This window comes from Dermacentor albipictus, chromosome 1 (genome assembly GCF_038994185.2).
Source record: "Dermacentor albipictus isolate Rhodes 1998 colony chromosome 1, USDA_Dalb.pri_finalv2, whole genome shotgun sequence".
NCBI lineage: Eukaryota > Metazoa > Arthropoda > Arachnida > Ixodida > Ixodidae > Dermacentor > Dermacentor albipictus.
This window is the reverse complement of record NC_091821.1, coordinates 147,645,047-147,666,217: the sequence shown is the minus strand read 5'-3', so window position 1 is coordinate 147,666,217 and position 21,171 is coordinate 147,645,047. Positions and strand designations below refer to the sequence as shown.

Below are 21,171 nucleotides of genomic sequence, written 5' to 3'. Positions count from 1 at the left end.
CACGTGACCGAGCGGCCCGCGGACTTGGTCCGTCGTGTGGATCGGCCTTTACTGGATGCCGAATTAAACTTCTTGCGCAACTGCCTTTGATGTGCATGTACCGGCTTCTCTTCTGCTTGGTAGGCGCATCCGTGACAAGAGGACATATATATATATATATATATATATATATATATATATATATATATATATATATATATATATATATACATGCACTATCCTTCCTTCCATTAAACAGTTGTGAGTAGCGCTTGTCTTTGTCTGTCTTCCTTGTGTCCGTGGTTTTATTTGCGCTAAGCTACTACTTCAAATATAGACACTAGGGTGTTTTAGAAATAGGAGCCCAGCGTAAGGAATCGCTATTAACCACACGCACAAAAAAACGCGAAAGGCGTACGAAGCTGCTCGGATTTCGTGCTACGCAAAGCCGCTTGGGGACCATATTTCTAGGACTTCCCTACTTTTTCGTCTCCTTTTTTTTTTAATTCAAGAAAGCCGGTAGAACGCTTGTACCACGTACTCTGCCTGTGTGACAGTAATACGGTGGGTGCTTTCAGCGTTTCGAAGCCCCGCACATGGTCAAAGGAATTCTGCAAGTAAGAGGGACAAACAATTTCGCGCTACAATACGTCATGAGAAGCTGCGGGAAAAACAATTTACACAGCACTTTGCTGCTCCTCCACACTAGTGCGATACCTTTTAACAACAAGCAGAAACAAATATGCTGCAGGTGACCGGCACATTAGCATGTTTTGTAAATGCACTGTACAAATTTTCTCTCTCGGCGTCTACGTGTATACGACAGGGAACCGAATTCTTAGTCGGTGGTTTCATTTAGTCTATCTTCTGATGTAGCCTCTCATCGACAAGTTCACACGCCTTGTTGACCACGTCGCAAAACTCTTCTGGCTTCTCGTAGTGCAGGTTGTGTCCACAATCTTCAAGAACCTATTTGCGAAGGCACAGAAAAGTAATACATATTTACAGAGGATCAACCAAGCAGAAATTAAAAAAGATATTATCCAAAGATATACAATTTGCATAAAGCTTTCTAATCAAGAGCCACTTCTTGCGCTAGATTTGATATGTAACCCATCAACGAGTACACTCACGAATGCCTCCAGGTCTCTTAGCTTACTCGCTATCTACTTCAAGCATGACTGCAGCCTTGCATTCTGAAATGCTAATGCAACAGAAAGCTGCAGAACGAGCACTCGATTGATCGAGCATAAAAGAATGACCTCTTTTAGCTTTTCTTTTTAAGTATCAACTGTCAACGGAGAGAGCAATCCTTTTAGGTAGCATGTCAAATCATAGTATGCTTGGTCTCTTTTCTTTCCTTTTTTCTTGAATATACCTTGAATATACACAACGATTAACACTTCGTGATATAATATTGATAGCTTTATCAAGGCGACGTCCTTTCTATCGCAGAACCCTTCCATAGACCCGTTTCTGCAAATGTGACCATGTGAACCGAAGATCTACTTCTCAATGACAGTGAAGGCGCCGAGCAAAAGCGCGGTGAATTTTCACGCGGGATATGACAGCAGGCATATTACAGGAAAATCGTTCAAGCATGGTCACTCACGTGAACTTGGACGAAGGACTGTGTTCTGGCATCGCGGATGGCGAATGCAGGCTTTCGACCCATGAAGCTGTGCGCGCCATAGATGAAGGTGAGCCCTACTTCGGGTGGGAGTGCCACGAGCCTGGTGACCATCGGGTGCTTCACCCACGGAAACCTGTGCATTAACGCCTTCACAGAAGCCTCGCCGCTGTGAAAAGAAGCCGATAAACGCAGTGTTAGAGCGCGGTTCCGCTCGAAATGTTGTACGAAGGGCATGGAAACAATTTAATAAATACCGAAACAGAAATCAGTAGAATAAAGTACATTATGCACTCACAGACTGAACGCATGCGTCATTAACAAACATAGCAGATTTGAAACACGCACGAAGATTACCGAAACAGCAGTGCTAAAGTTTTTGGTGTCTCACTTTCGAGCCAATACACACTGGAAGCATGTAGAGCAATAATCGGATAAATACAAAGTTCGTATTTAAAAGCCAGTTTCTGTCATGTGTATTAAATTGCGAGAGCTCAATTAGATCTTGACAACTCCCACTTGTAAATGTAATTAATAAAAAGACGGAAGAAGAGGGAGCTAATATAGATTCCTGTCGTACGCCAATGATTAATATTTTCCGTGTCTGACAGGACTCCCAGAAAGAAAACCTGCTCCCGGTCTCGCAAGACATTCTCGACCGATCTTAAAGTGATCATGTTGTGCCGCAGACTGCTACAGTTCTAAAAAAGGTATTATGATTGCTTGAATCGAAGCCTTTCCCATAATCTATAACGACATGCTCGACGAATTCGCCTTATCTAGTTAAAGCAAGGTTAGCTGAACATCCTGGACAAAAACCAGACTGCTTTTGTGGGAACAGTATGAATTAGTTCACGTAGTTTGAGTAAGTTCAGACTCGCAAAAAGATTAAATTAAACTTCTGCAAAGTTTCACCTAGGCTTATAATGTGAGCGTTTTAATGAAGCTGCGCCCTTTGTAAGGGATTTTAGCGTGGCCCACTGCACTTTAAGTTCTTGCGCCAGCTCCAAACACACAGCTGTAAATTTTCTCCATAGATAATACCAATGTCCTGCCTTACTGACGGAGTTGCATTATGATCTGACATTTAGTTCTTTTACAGCAATCGTTTCAAACGACCCGGTGGATGGAAACGTACTTCGTTATTGCCATTATGAGTGATGAGGTGACACTTCTTCAGGGACACATTTTTCCCATAACTGCGACCGACCGTGGATGGTCCACATAACGGCAATTGTAATTAATACTGTGAAACCACGATATGATTGCGAGGCACGCTGCGGGGGGAGGGGCTCCGGGTTATTTGCGACCACCGGTGGTTCTTTAACGTGCCCTCAACGCACGGGACACGGGCGTTTTTGCATTTTGCGCCCATCGAAATGTGACCAGCGCGGCGAGGATTTGATCCCATGACCTCGTGTTTAGCAGCGCAGCACCATAGCGGCTAAGCCACCGCGGCGGGTGTTCGACACCACCTAAATACACCGAGCCATTACCCGTGACCCCAGGCCATTCTCGCGAGATGGCGTATGTGGTAAATAGTGCTCTTTAATTGGACAGAAGGCCCAAAGAAAGCTGTGTAAGGTCGCAAACATCAGCGCAAAATTACACAAACTTCGACATTGCGCAATGCAAATGCTGCGTAGGTCTTTTTAATTTCGACACAGGTACGACACTTCCAGCTACTCAATGAGGCAGTGCCAATATAGCAATCTCAGCCACCCTCCGAGACAGTGTTTTTTGACTTCCAAGAACGAATAGTTCGGGACTGAGACTGATACCGAGCAGGGCTCGCGACATTGGAGGGGATGACTAATTTGACATTCCTTGCGGCTGCTTCCACTCCCCCGCACGCATGCACACATAAACACAAACACACACACAAAAGCGCACACGCACGCGCGTGGTCATGATAGACAGCATAGTGGAAGGTTACGTGCACCTAAATCACGATGCACTATGGCGCTTATGCATTGCGCCTCCTTCTAGATGCAGATTGGTCCGGGCCTGTGAACGAACTCGCGACCTGCTGTCCAGCAACACGCCATGTCCCTCCGCACGAACCAAAGAGAGATAACGATCTTAAAAACCACCATCTTCGTTTCCGAAGACGTATACGCTGTTTGAACCGCCACATTATTTGCAAGACACATCACTTGCTCTTTTTCCGTACACTTTCAGAGGAAGCTCCTCACAGCAGTGTCCCTAGCCAAGGGAACAGCAAGAGGTGCGCACCGTCGTAAAAAGGACGCCGGCGCACGGGCCTTGGGTCAGCGAAAGCGCCTTTCGCGTCACCTTGCACGCTGTTTCTCGAACGCGTATGTGCACCACAAATGCCTGCACGCGAGTCCCGTTTAGTTGCCACAGCGGCCACGAGATTTCCCGACCTTGTTCGATGAGAAATGACCCGCGGCCAATAGGAAGGACCCGCGTCCACGCGGCGGTGCTAACTGTCGGCGACTCGGTGCAGCCGGGGCCGCCGCTTTATGACTCGCTCGTTCTTGAGCCGGTTCGCAAGGCTTTCTGCTTCTGCCGCCGCGCTCCTCAACGTCCACCACGATTTGTGTATATCTTAGAACGCTTCGTACATGGCGCTGTCAGCATTAATTTGCGAGAGAAGCTCACGGCTATTGCTGGTTCAATGTTATACCGCGAACTTCCTGAAGAGACATACCTTTGGAGTTTCTTATATCAAACAAGGGTTTGGGATTCGGCAGTACGAACAAGCAACAATATAACGTTAACAAACTATTTCACTTAGATGCGGATCGATTGTAGACCTTTCTTTATTCTATTGCAAGTGCAAGCACATGAGAAGACGTGTTTTCAAAAGCACTCTTTCAAAAACCACATAGTTTGCGCTACATAATTATACAGCTTACATTTATAATGATATAACCACATATTTAATACACACTTTATCACAACAGAGTGTGAATGCAATACAACAGAGGAAGTTAGAAAAATCCGACGTAGGAAAGTATGCAGCGGAATGAATATTACATGCTCTCAAAGCAAACGGCCGATGCCGACATCTGACGTGCTAGCGCCCTTGCTGCAACATAGGCGCGTATTTCTAAACCGCTACGGAAACTCTATCAGCAGCACCTCACCGTAGCCCACCCCTCACTCTTTCCTCCACATATGGTATGTAGCAATACGTAATAATACGGGAGTTCTTGCTCTACGAAGCAACACTTACGATCTATTAAGTGACGCTAATTCGGAAGCAAGATAAATTTATATTACCGTGGAAACATTGATGAAAACGATATTTATTGGCATGCCCTTTAAAACGGGGCGGGAAACAAATCGTCACCTGGCCTGCTTGAGTTACTCAGGTATGCTATCAATGCTTTTCCTTCTAGAATTGTAACCTCTTTTATTCTACGCTAGCTACCTTGCACCGCTGCCTATGCTTGTAATGGATCGGGTCATATCAGTCCCCTCCCTACTTTTTTACAGCGAAGCTGTCTATGGCTAGGATGCTGGGATTTCTTCGCGGTGCAATATCGACAGAAAGTTACCATTATCTATAGCTTACACCCCCAAATGCAATAGCTCATACTCCCGTAAGGCCGAGGCTACAAGCAGTCAGCAAAGTGAAGTGAACCGTGCATACATTCTCTAGAATCACGCATACAACATACACATCAGCATGCGTTTCAATAAAGAACAAGTTCAAAATAAGCATTCGAAGAAAATAATTGATGCTAAGGCGCACCTACATGCAATGCGAAGCACGTAGCGCTCCCCGCAAACGTTTCCCGGTAAAGATCACTGTTGCGCAACTGCCGCGGTGACAGCAGCTTGACTGTAGCATACGAAGCATGGAGTGTGGAAATTTTGGCAGGTCAAAAACGAACCGACGGCTTCGTTTGAGATGAACAAAACTAAACTTTACTTCGATAGTGATGCCCGTTGCCGAACAAGTTCGGAGGAGCACAAGGTTGCCCGTTGACGAGAAGAATGAGACTAAAGTTGGCAGTTTCTTCATACTCCCCCCGGAATGAGCTTCAGGTCATTCCTCCATGTATTCGGTCGTCTGAGAAGAACTTTTGCCACTTGTCCAGTTTTCAAGAGTTACCTCGGCAGATAGTGTTCATCGACTAAAACGAGAGTTCCTTTGTTCAGTGCGCTTGACGAACTTGGCACAACGAAATGTGCTGATCTGAGACTCGTCAACTACTACTTTTGCCAGTGACGCCAAAATTCGTCGACCATTCTTTGTCGGTAGCGCCAGCGACGAGTGAGTTGACCAAGGGGCTGAGTCACCTCTGTAGCGGAACCACTGTTAGGAAGAGTGGTCAGTCGCTTTCCCACTAGAAAGTGCGATGGTGCTAGAGGTTCGGGGTCGTTCGCCTCCGTGTAGACGTAGGTCAAGGGTCTAGAGTTGATGACAGCTTCGATTTCAATTAGGATTGTCGTAAGCTCGAAGTTGCAGTAGCTGTGTCACAAGACTTTCTTCAATAATGTTCTCACGCACCGAAACATTCTTTCCCAGAATCCTCCCCACCAAGCAGCTTTCTCAGTTACAAATTTCAAGCCGATCTGGTGGCTTGTGAAGAAGTTGTGAATTTCTTCTCCTCTTATCGTTGTCCATAGTCGCCTTAGATCCTTAGAAACACTCTGGAATGTCCTGGCGTTGTCAATAAAGATGACTCGACAAACTCCTCTTCTCGAGATAGAGCTTCGAAACGTCATCAGGAAGGTTGAGGTGGACATGTCGGTCACCAGTTCAAGGTGTATTGCGTGACTCACTGCACACATGAAAATAACAATGTAAGTATTCCGGTTATTTCCTTGATCCTTTGTGTTCAGTGGTCCAGCAAAGTCCTCACCCGTAACGTCAAAGGGTGGAGCTTGTGTCACCCTCTCATGAGGCAGAAGAGCGACGGGCTCAGTAGCAGCTCCACTGTTAAAACTGTTGAAGTCACACTTTTCTTAAGCACCTTTTTCACCATTTACCTTCCCCGCACGATCCAGTACAGTTCCCTCAGTTCGGTAAGAATCTCCAGTGTGCTGGCATGCAGGAGACGGCGGTGGGTTGCGCTGATCGTTAGCTCTGTGAAGCGATGTCTCGACGGGAGGATAACAGGATGCTTCACGTTGTAGGACAACTCGGCTGCATTGAGCCTTCCTCCCACTCTCAGCACTCCATCGTCGTCGTAGATAACGCTGAGATCACGTATCGGGGAATCGCTTAGCATGCGTGTTGAGTGGCGAAGACACTGGAGTTCCTCTTGGAAGGTCTCGAATTGTGCTTGAAGAATCAAACACGTATGTGCCTTTTGAACTTCCTCTGTCCTAATAGGTCCCTCGTATTTCTGGCTGGAGTGCCTGGCGTTGTCGAAACACAGGCTGCCACTCGAACCAGTCTAGAGAGGGAGCTATATTTTTGCAGAGGCAAGACACATTCCTTTACAATCACGTTGTGAACACGAAGTGTTCTTTCCTCCTCTGCGATGGTCATGTCAGCGATGCCTACATGCCTTGGCCAGCAAGTAAATGGTTGCGAAAGCGAAGCAGGTCCATTCCACCAAAGTGAACTCGAGTTGAGTGCTTTAGGTGTGACTCCCCTTGTCAAATGGTCGGCGGGATCTTCGATCGCAGAACAGTTATTCCAGATGTCTGGATCCGTTCGCTGCTGAATTTCCAACACTGTGCTGGCGACAAGGGGTTTCCATTGCTGTGCGGAAGGGACCTCGCACCCAATACAGCGCAACAGATGAATCTGTCCACTGATACCATTTGGCTATTGGAAGGCTCAGTGACCACTCCGGATATTCCCTCAGTCAAGCACCTATCACCAGGCCCATCAATGCCATTCTCGGAAGAGAAATTCTCTTAATTGGTGCTAGTCGGGACATTGAGAGGACCAGAGTAACCTTTGCTTCCTTGACCTCTGAGATGCGCAAATATACAACTGCGCCGTAAGCTTTGGGGCTGGTATCTGTGAAGATGTGTACTTCCGTCCAGATATCGTTGAGTAAGCTACCATATCGTCTTGGCACTGTTACGTCCATTAAATGGTGCAGCTGGGTGTGCCACTGCGTCTAAGCTGCTATGACTTCTTCAAGCAGAGGGGCGTCCACTCAATACCAAATCCCCACAGTGTTTAGAACATGAACTTGGTTGTCACTGTGACCGGAGAAATGAGGCCACGTGCATCATATATACAAGCCGATGCCTGGAGGATGAATCGTTTTGTGTTACTGTATCGGTCTGGGAAATCTAAGATGGCCTCCATGGAAAATGCCAGATAATCTCTGTCCTTATCCCATACAAGTCCGAGGACCTGTAAGAAACGTGTTGGACATTCCACGTAGGTAAGGGCGCATCCGTTTCCTTCATCGTTGAACAGCTGTTGTAGCTTCTTGGAATTTGAGTTCCACTTACGCAGTGTCATGCTTGCTCGGTTCATGACATCTAGTGTTCCTCGGTAGAAATCTGTAGCCTCCTCCACTGTGTTCGCTCCTGTTATGAGGCCGCCCACGTAAAGGCTCTCGCTGATGATTTTTCTTATTTCTGGATAATCTCCTGTTGTGGACAGATGGTGGCGCACGGTGGCTGCGAGGCGGAATGGACTATTTGTCAGGCCAAAATGGACACATGTTGTTCTGGAGACCTCAATAGGAGGCTCTGGGTCTTCATTCGTTAGAAGATGTCCATACCAGAGAAATCGGAGGGCATCGCGATCCGCCAATTGCACCGAAATTTGCAGAAATGCATATTCAATGTCTGCACTTAATCCAATTCGATGAATTATAAAGTTCAGCAACACCTTAAGCAAATCTAGATTCAAGTTCGGTCCTGGTTCTAGGGCTTCGTTAAGAGATATACAACCTGCATCGTGAGAAGATGCGTCAAATATGACTCTAATCTTGGTCGAAAGGCTGTCAGGTCTAAAAACTGCACGATGAGGCATGTAATATAATCTGCTTACATCGTTGTTGGTTTCTTGCGATGGAAGTCGTTCTGCGAACCCTTGTTCCAGGTACTCACGGATAGCCTCGTCATACTTGATCAGTATCGTCTCATCTTTCATTAACTTCTTCGTGAGGTTAGTCAAGTGCTTCTTTGAAACAGCTTTGTTGTCTGCGAGTTGCATGTTCGGGGGTTTCCAGGGCAGTGCTACCTCATAGCACGTGTCCATTTTCTCTACTGATGCCGAAAATGTGCTCACGACTTTGCTTTTTTTCGTTTGGGACTAAGAGTCGATAATTCCAAAGCTCTCAAGTTCCCAAAACGATTTAAGCTCCTTGGACAAGCTGCTTGTGCCGGCGGACACTGCGGCACGAAGTACTGCCACGGTTGAGCAGCAGGTACCTGAGCTAATGCTGGGAATCGCGCTTTGCAGAGTCCAGCCAAATTCGGTCTTTACCACAACTAGTGCGCCTAGCAGCTTCTTCACTTCACCACACACCTCAGGAACATGAAGCCGATCAGAGCAGATCTCCGGTATTTCCAGAGCTTCGATAGGGTGCTCTAAACGGTCGTATTGGCTTCTTAGCCAAATTCTTACTCTTCTGCGCTTCTCTTAGATAATATTTCCTGCTCCTCCGAATGGGCAGATTGTGATGTACTCTTCACCTACGATCTCTAGTTGCAGTTCACGTGAAAGGTTTTTAGTGACAAAGCTTTGTTGGCTACCTCCGTCAAAGATGAGACGAATGAGCGCTCTTCTTCGTCCCTCTGCCCATACTTGAGCGTTTTGGAGCAGCACAGTTGCTTAGTCACTTTTTTCACGTTTAGTCACTGTTTAGTCACTTGACTCCTCAGTTCACTTTTCAATTTGAGCCGTTCCATCGTGGTATGAATGTTTACAGTCCGCTTACCGCGATGACGCTCGAATCGTGGTGTCGGTTTCGGTTGGGTGTGGCGTCCCCAAGCCCTTTTGTTGAAGGGGCGCCTCGTCGACCGTTTTCTGCCCGAGGATCGTTGCTGGTTTTCCCCAAGCTCGTTCTGCTGTCGATGTTTGTTGACCTTGTTGCCTCAATGGTAAGTTCGATCGTTTCTCCCGGGTTTCACCACCAAATATTGAGGAAATTATGGCCGGTCAAAAAATAACCGACTGCTTTGCTTGAGGTGATAAAAATAACTAAACTTTATTTCGATAGTGATGCCCGTTGCCGAGCGAGTTCGGAGGAGCATAGGATTGCCCGTTGGCGAAAAGAATGAGGCTAAAGTTGGCAGTTCATACTCATAAATATAACTCATAAATATGTTACACGAATGAGCAATTCGTTTTCTTCATGTAAGCGCATGCGCAGTCTATACTGCTTCGCATTTATAAACCGATTCAGTGGCACAATAAATTAAGTTGAAAGTTTGCACTTCATGTGTGTTCTTCTCTTATGTCCATGTCTTTTTTTTTAGCAATAATACTTGAGTCAAACCCTTGTGCGCAGACAGAGCACGCAACAGTGTCGAAAGCAGTTATCATGCAAGCACAAACATGCAGGTTGCACCAACATGGAAAGTAATTACACAGTTCAAAGTCGTCAAGGGTCCTTGCTTTTCCACTGAAATTTGAGAAGCCCCTTATAGTGCACTCCCTTCAAGAGGATAACGCCTCAGCGAAACGCCCGCTCCTGAGGTTATTGGTTTCTTCAATGCCGGTTAGGTATTCTCAACACATAGAACCAGCGGGTACAAAACACAGTAGATACGAAGCCTGACAATGCTCCGTGACGTACTAGGTGCAGCAAAAGTGCCATAATGACAATTACCAATAGCCTCTGCAACGCTATTCCACACACGAATGGTAGCCCCTATAATACAAGCTCGTCAGTTGGCGAGCTTTCATTACTACTTTCAGCAAATTGGCGGTCTTGCGCAGTCATCCCACCAAGCTGCCATAGAAGTGAACAAGAGAGGACATTACCAAGGCCGGGCAGTGAGATGGGGCTGACACATTCATTAGCCTACCATATGCCGCTCCGCCTCACGTGGGAGCAAAGTGGACATTTGTGACGAACTGTGCACGCGTGCGGCGTAATCGGCGTAGTTCCAAGCAGTATACAAAGGAAACCGCAGAGTAGACTCACGTGGGTCTTCGCACGTTGCAGTGGTAGAAATAGCTGACGACGGCGGTCTCGTCCTGCACAATTTTGCGGAACATGTTGGTTTCGTGCGCCAGCACGACCCCGAGAAAGGGAGGCCCTGCGAAAACAAAGCGATAAACGGCAGTTGTAATGAGACGTCCTTACGCAGCTAATACTATGCCTTACGGATACATTTCAGGATAACGCGAAGCCCTGAATGTAACAAGCAGTTGTGAGAAACGCAAAAGTCACGCGCACGAGCGCATATCTAATAAATAACTCTTAGTGGAGTAGTTAATTGAGGATGAGCTGACGGGAAAGGGCCACTTGGATCATTTGCCTGCGCTATATGCGTGTAATTTTGTTGTCGTGAGGACAGTGTACGTACGTGATAGTAAGAAGCAGAAATAACTATCGCCATGAAAAGGCCATCAGAAACGAAACAGTCAGGATTGCTGCGATGCTGGTGCTGCGTACTCCTTTGCGCATCACGCGCAATTGTTCAGTAGAAAATCAATCAAGGTAATAGAAGTGAGTACATCACCTAAAAACCAAGGTAAATTTCATGGCCTACGTGAACCGGCATGGATGAAATTCGGTCGCTTTACGGAATGAGAGACGTAGATAGCCGCAATGATGCGGAGGCAAAGCTATCCACGTTGTTTTTCAAGTTTTAAAGCTTTGATTAAAAGAAGTATAAAACGTACACAAAATGCATTGGTCCCCTTTCGTTTCTTCACTTATCGAGCCAGTAACTTCTGCTCACCGGAATAGTCAAATTATCCCTATCAGACAAGTTTGAAGGTTCCACTTCGACAACGTTTTGAAGTTAACCGTCTAATAGGGGCTTCTTTTTTGTTTAATATGTGGGTAAACGCCCAGATGGGCAAAAAGAAATGATTTCCCAGTTCCTCAGAAGGTGATGGAAATGGTTTAAAGTCTAGAAACTGTTTTCAATCCCAGCAACACACGGCAACTAACTTGAACGAAAAAGTTTACGCAGGAATGGAAAGGCATTTAAAAATGATACACTTTTCTATCGCACATCAATGTTGAAATTTATACAGGTAATCTGCCTGAAAAAATTAATTCTGCCATCTCAGCGAAATATTTATGTTTATTAGTTTATCACTGGGCTGTTATGATTTCATTTTATAAGCATTTTATCAGCAATTTATCTTATAAGCGAGTGGAAGCACTAAGTGACGAGTGCCTGTCCGCGTCTACTACTGGTATGGGGGAAATTTCAGTAGGGAGAACCGCACAGCGAACGTGTGGGAAGGCCTGAGAGGGCCAACAGCAGCAGTGCAGGAAAGATTTCGCCATGTTTATGTAGCACGAAAGCCATCAAAAAAGACACAGCCACAAGATCGAGAAAACAGCATGGTGACCGTTGTACAAGCAATGAATATTTATCATTTACCCGGGGTCGCAGCTTCAACACGAAGCGCATGCACAGCGCGTTGACCGGAAGACAGCTACCACAGTCAAGTGGTTGTCCCTTCTTTTGTATCGTTGTTCGTTTTTGTGCACATTTTATTTTGGCCCTTAGGCTGTAGTAACAAGATAGAATTGTCCCAGCTATTAGCATTACTGCAGGTCACAATTGAGCCGTGACTTCAGCAGTCCAACAAATCTCAGCGAAATATTTGCTCAGTCACAAAGCATTTTCGTAAAATGTTTTCTATTAGAAGTTTCTGAAGCGTTTGCAATAGAGAAAGGGGGGCACAAATGTTTGAATTTCGACGAAGTGTCACGGGTGTAGTAGGCGTATAAAATTTCGCTTTCGAAAATGTTTGACAGCTGGGTCACAACAAATCACAGCGGTTGATCATTGTCAGTAGAACGTAATTACCTCACTGTGGCCATAAAACTAAAAAAATTGTCACTGGTACGGCTGCTGTGTGTTTCTTGACAACCAATAGTCGTGTTTCTATGGCCAGCCAAGAAGAGAGAGCGTAAACTTTATTTTCAAATCAATAAGATTTGAGTGCGGCGTCTTTTCAGTGGGTCTGGGCACCGGCCGTGGACGCGGTTCCGAGACTTTGTCTCGAATCGGCTTCCTCGGCTCGCTGGACGGCCCAGAGTTGTGCTGTCAGGTTCGAGCAGAGCAGTGCGGTCTTCCAGCGCGAGCGGAGGCTGGCGGTGGAAGACCGCACGGAGGGGTCGGCACTGCCCGACTTGTTTGTTAAGTGCTGACATTCCCATAACATGTGATTAACTGTGGCAACCTGGTCACACGAAGTGAATCTGTTTGTAGTGTACATGTCTGGATATATGGCGTGCATGAGTCTGGGGTTTCTGTAAGAATCTTTGTGTAATTGTCTGAAGTGTACTGCTTGCATCCTGTCTAACCTAGCGTGAGGGAATGGGTATACGTGTTTTTGTAACTGGTAGTGTGTCGTGATGTCGTGGAACCTGGTCATACGATCCTCCCACGCCCAGACGTTTGCAGTACCCTGCGGGTGCTCTTGCTCCAATGATGCTCGGTGAGTGAGGCAGTTTCGCCCGAAAGGCGAAGCATCGATTACGATAGCAAATTAGCAGACAGCCATACGAAGTAAGGATAGTACTTTTATCGGCCGTATCAACTTGTAAACATTCGCTTGCTAACTAAAATACTAAGCATGGCGTGAGCGCCCACAGCAAGCAAGAACACACCACACTCGATGACTGCAGACACTCCCTACCAAAACGTTAGCGTGAGGAAACGCGACAACAGCAGTGAGCGAAGTGACATTAGTTCTGACTATCACTCCAACGCAAAGCGAGCGCCGAGGACACACAGCACGCACAAAGCTAAGAACCCCGACCTACAATCGCGATCAAAAATACGCGGCCCACGTCTCCAGGCGCATGCAGGAGTGGCTGTGAGGCCACACCGGGGTGCTACTATCTCCGTCGGGCTAGGGTGCCTCGATGCGCGCGCATCCAGGCACCCTACGTCGGGCGCCTGGGCCGGTATTTTGTAGCGATGCCTTTTTCGATTCTATGCTTTTTCAGGCTTTTTGGCGCTTGGCCAGTGGTCAGAGCGATGGTCTGCCCACATTATCAACGGGATCAGACGGCCGTGTGTGGTGGATGATAAGAATGGCATAGAATAAGGCATAAGGCATCGCTACAAAATAGCGGCCCTGCTTTGAGGGAGCACCGAGTGACGCCCATCTTCGCCCTCACTCTCTTGTAGTCAAGTAACGCACTTGATAAATTTCAAGTGCGGCGTTCGGCTGTTTCGCAGCTGACGGTCAGCGGGAAAGAGGGTTCTGCAAAGCGCTTGCCTTCCTCCCCGTGCCAGCTCGCACCTCTCGCATACATTCTAAGTTTACACCCTTTGAGGAGGAGGAGGAGGAGGAGGAGGAGGAAAAACCTTTATTTTGCAAAGGAATTTGGGATTTCCCAGGCCCCCTGGGTCCCCGCACGACCCCATTGCACTCAAACGTTCATGTTTAACATGTCCATGACGCTGGCAGCCCAGCTGGCGGCGATCTTCTGCCTTGCCGGGTCCGTGGAGCGTAGCGAGATCCAGTCCTCCCAGGTTTGGAGTGGTACCGGCCCGCCGGCGGGAGGAAAAATGGGCAGGCCAGGAGTATATGGGTGAGGTTTGCTTTTGGCGCATTGCACAGAGGGCAAGAAGGTGGCATGGGTCGGTGGGGGGATAGGAGGGATGGAGTAGGTAGCGTGCGCGTTTGCAGGCGGCGTCATAAGTGTTGCTCCCTGGTAGTGAGGGAAGAGTGGGGGAATGGGTATGCTCGTGCCGAGAGGCACGAGCATTCGCGATGAGGTCAGCGAAGGTACACGCACTCTCTCTCGAGAAACCCCCCATGAGATCCGCCTTTGCCTGGTTTCTCGACCCTTGGGCTAAAGAATCGGCGGCCTCATTGCCGGGGTTTCCCGAGCGCGTGGGCACCCAGTTGAGCTCAGCGCTGCGGGAGAAGGGAGGGATGTGGGTCAGTATGTGGAAGGTGGCAGTGTGAACTCTGCCCCTAGCATAATTCAGTGGTGCAGCTTTAGAGTCACTCAGGAAGTAGGTAGCACTGGAGCTGCCGAGCGCTAGCGCTATAGCGCTCTTCCGCTTCATCTGGGTCTGTTCCCGGGGGTAGTTCCTGTATTAAGGGAGGGGTGTTCGGTGTGTAAGCAAGCGCTGTGGCTCCGTGCTGATCCCATGCAGCATATACCCATATTGCATTCTGCTCATTGCCGTATGTTTATGAAGGGTTGCTGCTCTGGCTTTTCGTCACTCACGGTTTTGGTTGGGGGCGCATGTTACGGGGAGCAGTCGAATGCGTATCGTTTGACGAATTGCCATGGGAAGGGCTTTTAGGGAGTCATGATTAGCAGGAAGGCTAATTTCAAGTTTAGATAGTATATGTCTTCCGGTAGGGGTGCTGACTAATCGGAGGTACTGTGCCTGTAGGTATGCTTCGGTTATTTCTTGTATGGTGTTATGCACACCTAACTCCACCAGGCGTTCGTTACTGGTGTTTTTGGGCGGACGGAGCGCTAGCTGCCTTGGTAGCTTGCCCGATTCTAGAATTTATTGTTTGGGTTTCGGTTACATTTAGGTTGAGGTAGGGGGTAGAATACAGTACTCTACTCATGGTAAACACTTGTACCACTTGCAGAGTATCTGATTCACGCAGGCTGTGAGCTTTATTTGTTACTCTGCGTATTATCTGCGTGGTGGGTGCTAGTGTGCCCTTTAAGCGTTTGATTGTTTGAGTATTTCTGCCATCTTGTTGCAGGTGGACCTGTGGACCTCCCTATTGTGCATGTACATTCTGACAGGAGTATGATACAGTCTACCAAGAAAAGTTCAGATTTTACCGGTGAGCAGGTGACGCCTACCATGGTGACCTCGTCCTGTATTACCATTGTGGCTGTTTGCAGTGTTTCTTCGATTTGGGCATCTGATCCATTTGTAGTCTACAGGGTGATATCATCCGCGTACAGAGTATGGTCGAGATGCGGAATTTGCTGTAGCTTCCGTGCAAGCGGAATAAGTACTGCATTGAAAAGGAAAGGGGACAGCACGGAGCCTTGCGGTGTGCCTACGTTCGCTAGTGTATAGCGGCACATGTGAAGGTTGTCTACGCACATGCTGGCCGTTCGGTTTTGCAGGAAAGCCCCTATGTAGTTGTATGCTCGTTGGCCAACGCCTAGGTATAACATAGCTTTTACGGTGGCCTCGTGAGTGACGTTGTCGAAGACCTTCTTGAGGTTAATCGCCAGTACCGTTTTGGTGTGCGTAGATATGAGGGGGTCGTGAGCTGAAGTATGGTATCTTGTGTGGATAGGCCAGATCGGGATCATATCACTGAGTGTGGGTATTGACCGGTGTCTTTCATGTGGCCATGCAGTCTATAGCTAGTATGACTTCCTCAAAGAGGTAAGCTAGAGGTAAGGGAGATGTGGCGCATATTTTCTGGTGTATCTTGCCACACAACGATAAGCGTCATCTATCTTGTCCGCATTTCCTTTCTTTAACGCTGCGAGCCCGGTACTTCCAAGTCACGAACGGCATGCGCATTATCAGCACGACATAACATTCCCGACAGGAAAGTAACGCGCGGCGTTTTCAAGAAAGGAAACGCAAGCAAGGCAGGTGACGATTATCGTTGTGTGGCAGATATGCACCTCAAAGAGTGTAAACTTTTTTAAAGTGTAAGCGCACGGGACGTACGCCTGGCAGTGCCCGATTTGGTTTCACGTTTCATGTTTACGTGCGCCTCGTGCCCGTGTGTGCCGCGCTTCCGGGCCTGGCGTTTGATCGGACGGCGCACGTGCATGAAGGCTCTCATTGAAGGGCGCCATGGCAAGAAGGCATTGGTGCATAGGAGTAGCAAGCAAAGAGCCACCACTTTGTTGCTGTCAACGCCCGTCCTGACTAATGTTCCATTCTCCTGTAAGGCGAAAGCGTTACTAGACTCACATTGCAGAAAGCGTCCGAACCTGCAAGCCGTGCCAAGAACTACGGCAGCACGGCAAACGAAGTAAAGTGGAAGCGCCCTGCCATGCACTGACCCTCCGCAGCTGAGGGCCGCGGCTGCACGAGAGGGAAGGCGAAGTCTGTCGTCCCTCGGTGCACCCTCAAAGCAGGCGCCCGATAGAAATAGCAGCGCCGCGATGTGGCTCGCAGCCGCTCCTGCGCCTGGAGCCGTGGGCCACGTATTTTTGATCGCGATTGTACCTAGACTTTGCCTCCAACGCAGATCGCTCTCAAGATACGGCCGCCCGCAGCCGCCACATGCGCAGTTGCAGCTCCCCCCCCGGCGCCTTGCAACGTTGGGTGCCTCGCGCGAGAAAGACGGCGCGCTTCCTTTTCGCATTGTCATTTTCAGGCAAGCGTTGACTGTAGGGCTAGTTGGTCGTCCATATTTGAAGTGGTAGCTTAGCGCGAATAAAACCACAGACACAAGAGCTTGTCCTTGTGCGTCTTTCTTGTGTCTGTGATTTTATTTGCGCTAAGCTACTACTTCAAATCAGGCAAGCGAGATTGACCCGCCCATCATCGGCTCCCCTCGAAAGCTTTCAATCGCAGATACAGCGTAGGCTGCGCGGCGATGGTGTTATCGCCCCTGGACGTAATATGGAACCTCGCGGCGATGCCAACGCCCACGCCGACGGCAAAAATGTTTTTGGATTGTCCATGTAATTGCTATCGCAATAAGAGTACTTCAATGTCTATCACCAATCTCCATTAATATATCGTGAACATGGATCATTTTGGCACCTTGCTGTGAACTAAACGCAATGCTAAAGCGAGAAACCAGCGAAGCTGCAAGGTTTTTACCTAAATGACAATGCGCCTGCGTACGAGGCACTCAAGGCAATGAATGCCTTGAAGCCTATGCCGTAAAATTCTGAACGTCAAGATACAATCTGCCCACTCTGACTTCACATGGCGCACCATCGACTTCACTATTACACTATAAGAAAATTTTACACGCTGTAGGGCTTACCTTGTCCTTCAACAATAATCGTTGTCTGTTTTGCGTGCTTTCATTAACGCTACGCGTCTGGTACTTTCAGGTCACGAACAGCGCACACGTATCAGGGTAACAGCATTCTTGACAGGAAAGTAGCGATCGCAATGTTAAAGAAAGAAAAAAATACACGCAAGATAGATGGCTATTATTCTTTGGGCACAATATAAGCACCAAAAGTAAAACAAAACGTTTTGTGCACTGTTCCTCTGCAGTCTCCCATATATACTGAGTCACTATTCACCACCTCCGCCAAGTACCTGAATTCGAAAATCCTGTCATAACGAAAGCAGGGACAGATGGTTGTATGTGAAAAAACTGGGAATCCCACAAGAGCGAAAAAATAAAGAACTTATGCTGGAATCGAACCACCCAACTTATATTCATATCAGAACGAAAATACGTTCGTGAGCGCAAAACTAACTCGGCCTGCGCGCTGGATGGCGTTTCTCCTCCCGAGGCGCGCTGTTTGAATGAGATTAAAACAGAGTTCACAAAATATGTATAGCAACCTCTTAATTTGACTTCACGCACCAGCCTTAGTTAGAGTAGAAGAACTGGTGAGGCTTATACATTACTGAATAACGGACATGTCCTCTGCTATAGAAGTCTCCTAGATAAGAAGCAATACGAGGTAGGATTCCTAATCCATATGGACATAGCGGGCAACACTGACGAATCTTACAGCATTAATGAGAGGGTAGCTGTAGTCGTAATCAAACTTAATAAGAGGTATAGACTAAAGGCAGTACAAGCCTACGCTCCAACATCCAGGCACAATGATGAGGAAGTAGATCAGTTTTATGAAGATGTTGAATTGGCGATGAGAAAAGTGCAAACTTAGTACATTGTGGTAAAGGGCGACTTCAATGCAAAAGTGGGGGGAAAAGCAGGCTGGTGAACAAGCAATTGGCAACTACGGCGTCGATTCTAGGAACGCTAGAGGAGAGATGCTAGTAGAATTTGCAGAAAGGTATAGGCTTCGAATAATGAACACCTTTTCCGGGAAGCGTAGCAACAGAAAGTGGACCTGGAAAGGCCCTAATGGTGAAACAAGAAATGAAATGATCTTCATACTTTCTGCTGATCCCAGCATAGTGCAGTCTGTAGAAGTTATGGGTAGGGTAAAGTGTAGTGATCATAGGTTAGTGAGGGATAGGATTCACCTCAGTTTGAAGACAGAAAGAGTAATATTGGTCAAGAAGAAACAGGTCAACCTAGAGGCAGTAAGAGTAAAAGCAGACAAATGCAGGCTGGTACTTGCAAACAAATATGCAGCGTTAGAACAGAGAGATGATAATGACATAGAGTTAATGAATGAAACCGTAACTAAGCTGGCTTCAGAGGCACCAACTGAAGTAGGAGGCAAGGCACCAAGGCAACCAGTAGGTATAAGCTTTCCCAAGTAACAAAGGACCTAATAACGAAACAACAAAGAATGAAAGTATCCAACTCAAGAGATAAGATAGAATTCACGGAACTGTCAAAACTGACCAACAAGGCGAAAATAAGTGATATTCGAAACTGTAATGTGAGAGAGTAAAGAAGCCGTAAAGAATGGACGCAGCCTGAAATCCGTGAGAAAGAAACTCGGCATAGGACAAACCAAGGTGTATACATTGAAAGATAAGCGGGGTAATATCATCAACAACCTCAAAGATATAGTAAACGAACCGGAAAAATTCTATACCGACCTGCGCAACACCAAGAGGAGTCAGGATACGTCCATTAGAAACACTAATGAACAGGATACAGAAACTCCTCCTATAACTAGCGATGAGGTTAGAAGGGCCTTGTAAGGCATGGAACGAGGACAAGCGGCAGGATAAGATGGAATAACAGTCGATTTAATCAAAGATGGAGGAGACACAATGCTTGGAAAACTGGCGGCTCTTTATACGAAGTGTCTATCGACTGCAAGCGTCCCAAAAAACTGGAAGAATGCAAACATTATACTAATCCACAAAAAGAGACACGTTAATGAATTGAAAAATTATAGGCCCATTACCTTACTCGCAGCATTATATAAAATATTTACTTAAATTATCTCGAATAGAATAAGGGCAACACTCGACTTTAGTCAACCAAGGGAACAGGCTGGCTTCATGAAGGGCTACACTACAATGGATCGCATCCATGTCATTAATCAGGTTATCGAGAAATCCTCAGAGTAAAATAAGCCTCTCTATATGGCTTTCGTAGATTACGAAAAGGCATTTCATTCATTAGAGAAACCAGTAGCCATAGAGGCATTAATAATCAAGGAGTACAGAATGATTACGTAAATACCCTGGAAAATATCTACAGAGGTTCTACAGCTACTTTAATTCTACACAAGAAAAGAAGGAAGATACATATGAAGAAAGGGGTCATACAGGGAGACACAATCTCCCCAATGATATTCACTGCGTGATTGGAAGATTGTAAGGAGTAAGGATCGACGGCGAATGTTTCAGCAACCTCCGGTTCCGATGACCTTGTTCTATTCAGCAACAATGCAGACGAGTTACAACAAATTATTGAGGACCTCAACAGAGAGAGTGTAAGAGTGGGGTTGAAGATTAATATACAAAAGACAAAGGTAATGATGAATAGCCGGGCAAAGGAGTACGTTTACCTAGGTCAATTAATGACAGGGAATCCTGATCATGAGTAGGAAACACATAGAAGAATAAAATTCGGTTGGATCGCATACGACAGACATTGTCAGCTCCTGACTGGAAGCTTACAATTATCACTTAAAAGGAAGGTGTACAATCAGTGCATTTTACCAGTTCAGACATATGGGGCAGAGACTTGGAGACTGACAAAGAAGCTTGAGAACAAGTTAACGACCACGCAAAGAGCGATGGAACGAAGATTGCGAGGGATAACGTTAATAGACAGAAAGAGAGCGGTTTGGATCAGAGAGCAAACAGGTATAGACGATATTCTAATTGACATCAAGAGAAAAAATGGCGCTGGGCAGGTCATTTAATGAGCCGGTTAGATAACCGTTGGACGATTAGGGTTACCGAATGGTTACCAGGAGAAGGGAAATGCCGTCGAGGACGGCAGAAGACTAGGTGGAGCGATGAAATTAGGAAATTCGCGGGCGCTAGTTGGAATCGGTTGGCGCAGGACAGGGGTAATTGGAGATCGCAGGGAAAGGCCTTCGTCCTGCAGTGGACACAAAACAGGCTGATGATGATGATGAATATCATGTTTACTTGTTTTAGCAAACTGTCTTTCGCAAAAGTTTGACGACTTCTGTAGGCTTCCACTGTTCCCACATAGAGAGAGTGTGGACAAAATTTTGGAAGCGAAAACATGTACTGCTGCATGCAGTATGCCTCAGTGGTCGACGCGCGTGTAACACTCAAATCGCAGTTTGCCGACTACGTGATTAGACATCCGCGAGGAACGACATTTCGACGCGCCTGTTCGCGTTCGCCGCCCGTGTACAGCGATTTTGCACCGGTTTATAGAGGTACCGATTTATTATAAAAAATAATTTCTGCCCATGCACATACTGCATCAATAATCAGCCTCA

General features: G+C 46.9%; 1 protein-coding gene across 4 annotated transcripts in view; it reads right to left on the bottom strand.

The window, feature by feature from the left end:
• Nucleotides 1–731: 731 nt before the first annotated feature.
• The window catches only part of LOC135911011 ((Lyso)-N-acylphosphatidylethanolamine lipase-like), a 91,125-nt gene continuing 70,685 nt past the window's right edge, over nt 732–21,171 (bottom strand). For all 4 annotated transcript variants that reach the window (XM_065443078.2, XM_065443079.2, XM_065443080.2 and 1 more), the window contains 3 exons: nt 10,660–10,774; nt 1,592–1,778; nt 732–948 (listed from right to left, as the gene is read on the bottom strand). In XM_065443078.2, the coding sequence (XP_065299150.2) occupies nt 835–948; nt 1,592–1,778; nt 10,660–10,774 (416 nt within the window). In that variant the 3' untranslated portion in view covers nt 732–834. The remainder of the gene's footprint in view (nt 949–1,591; nt 1,779–10,659; nt 10,775–21,171) is intronic.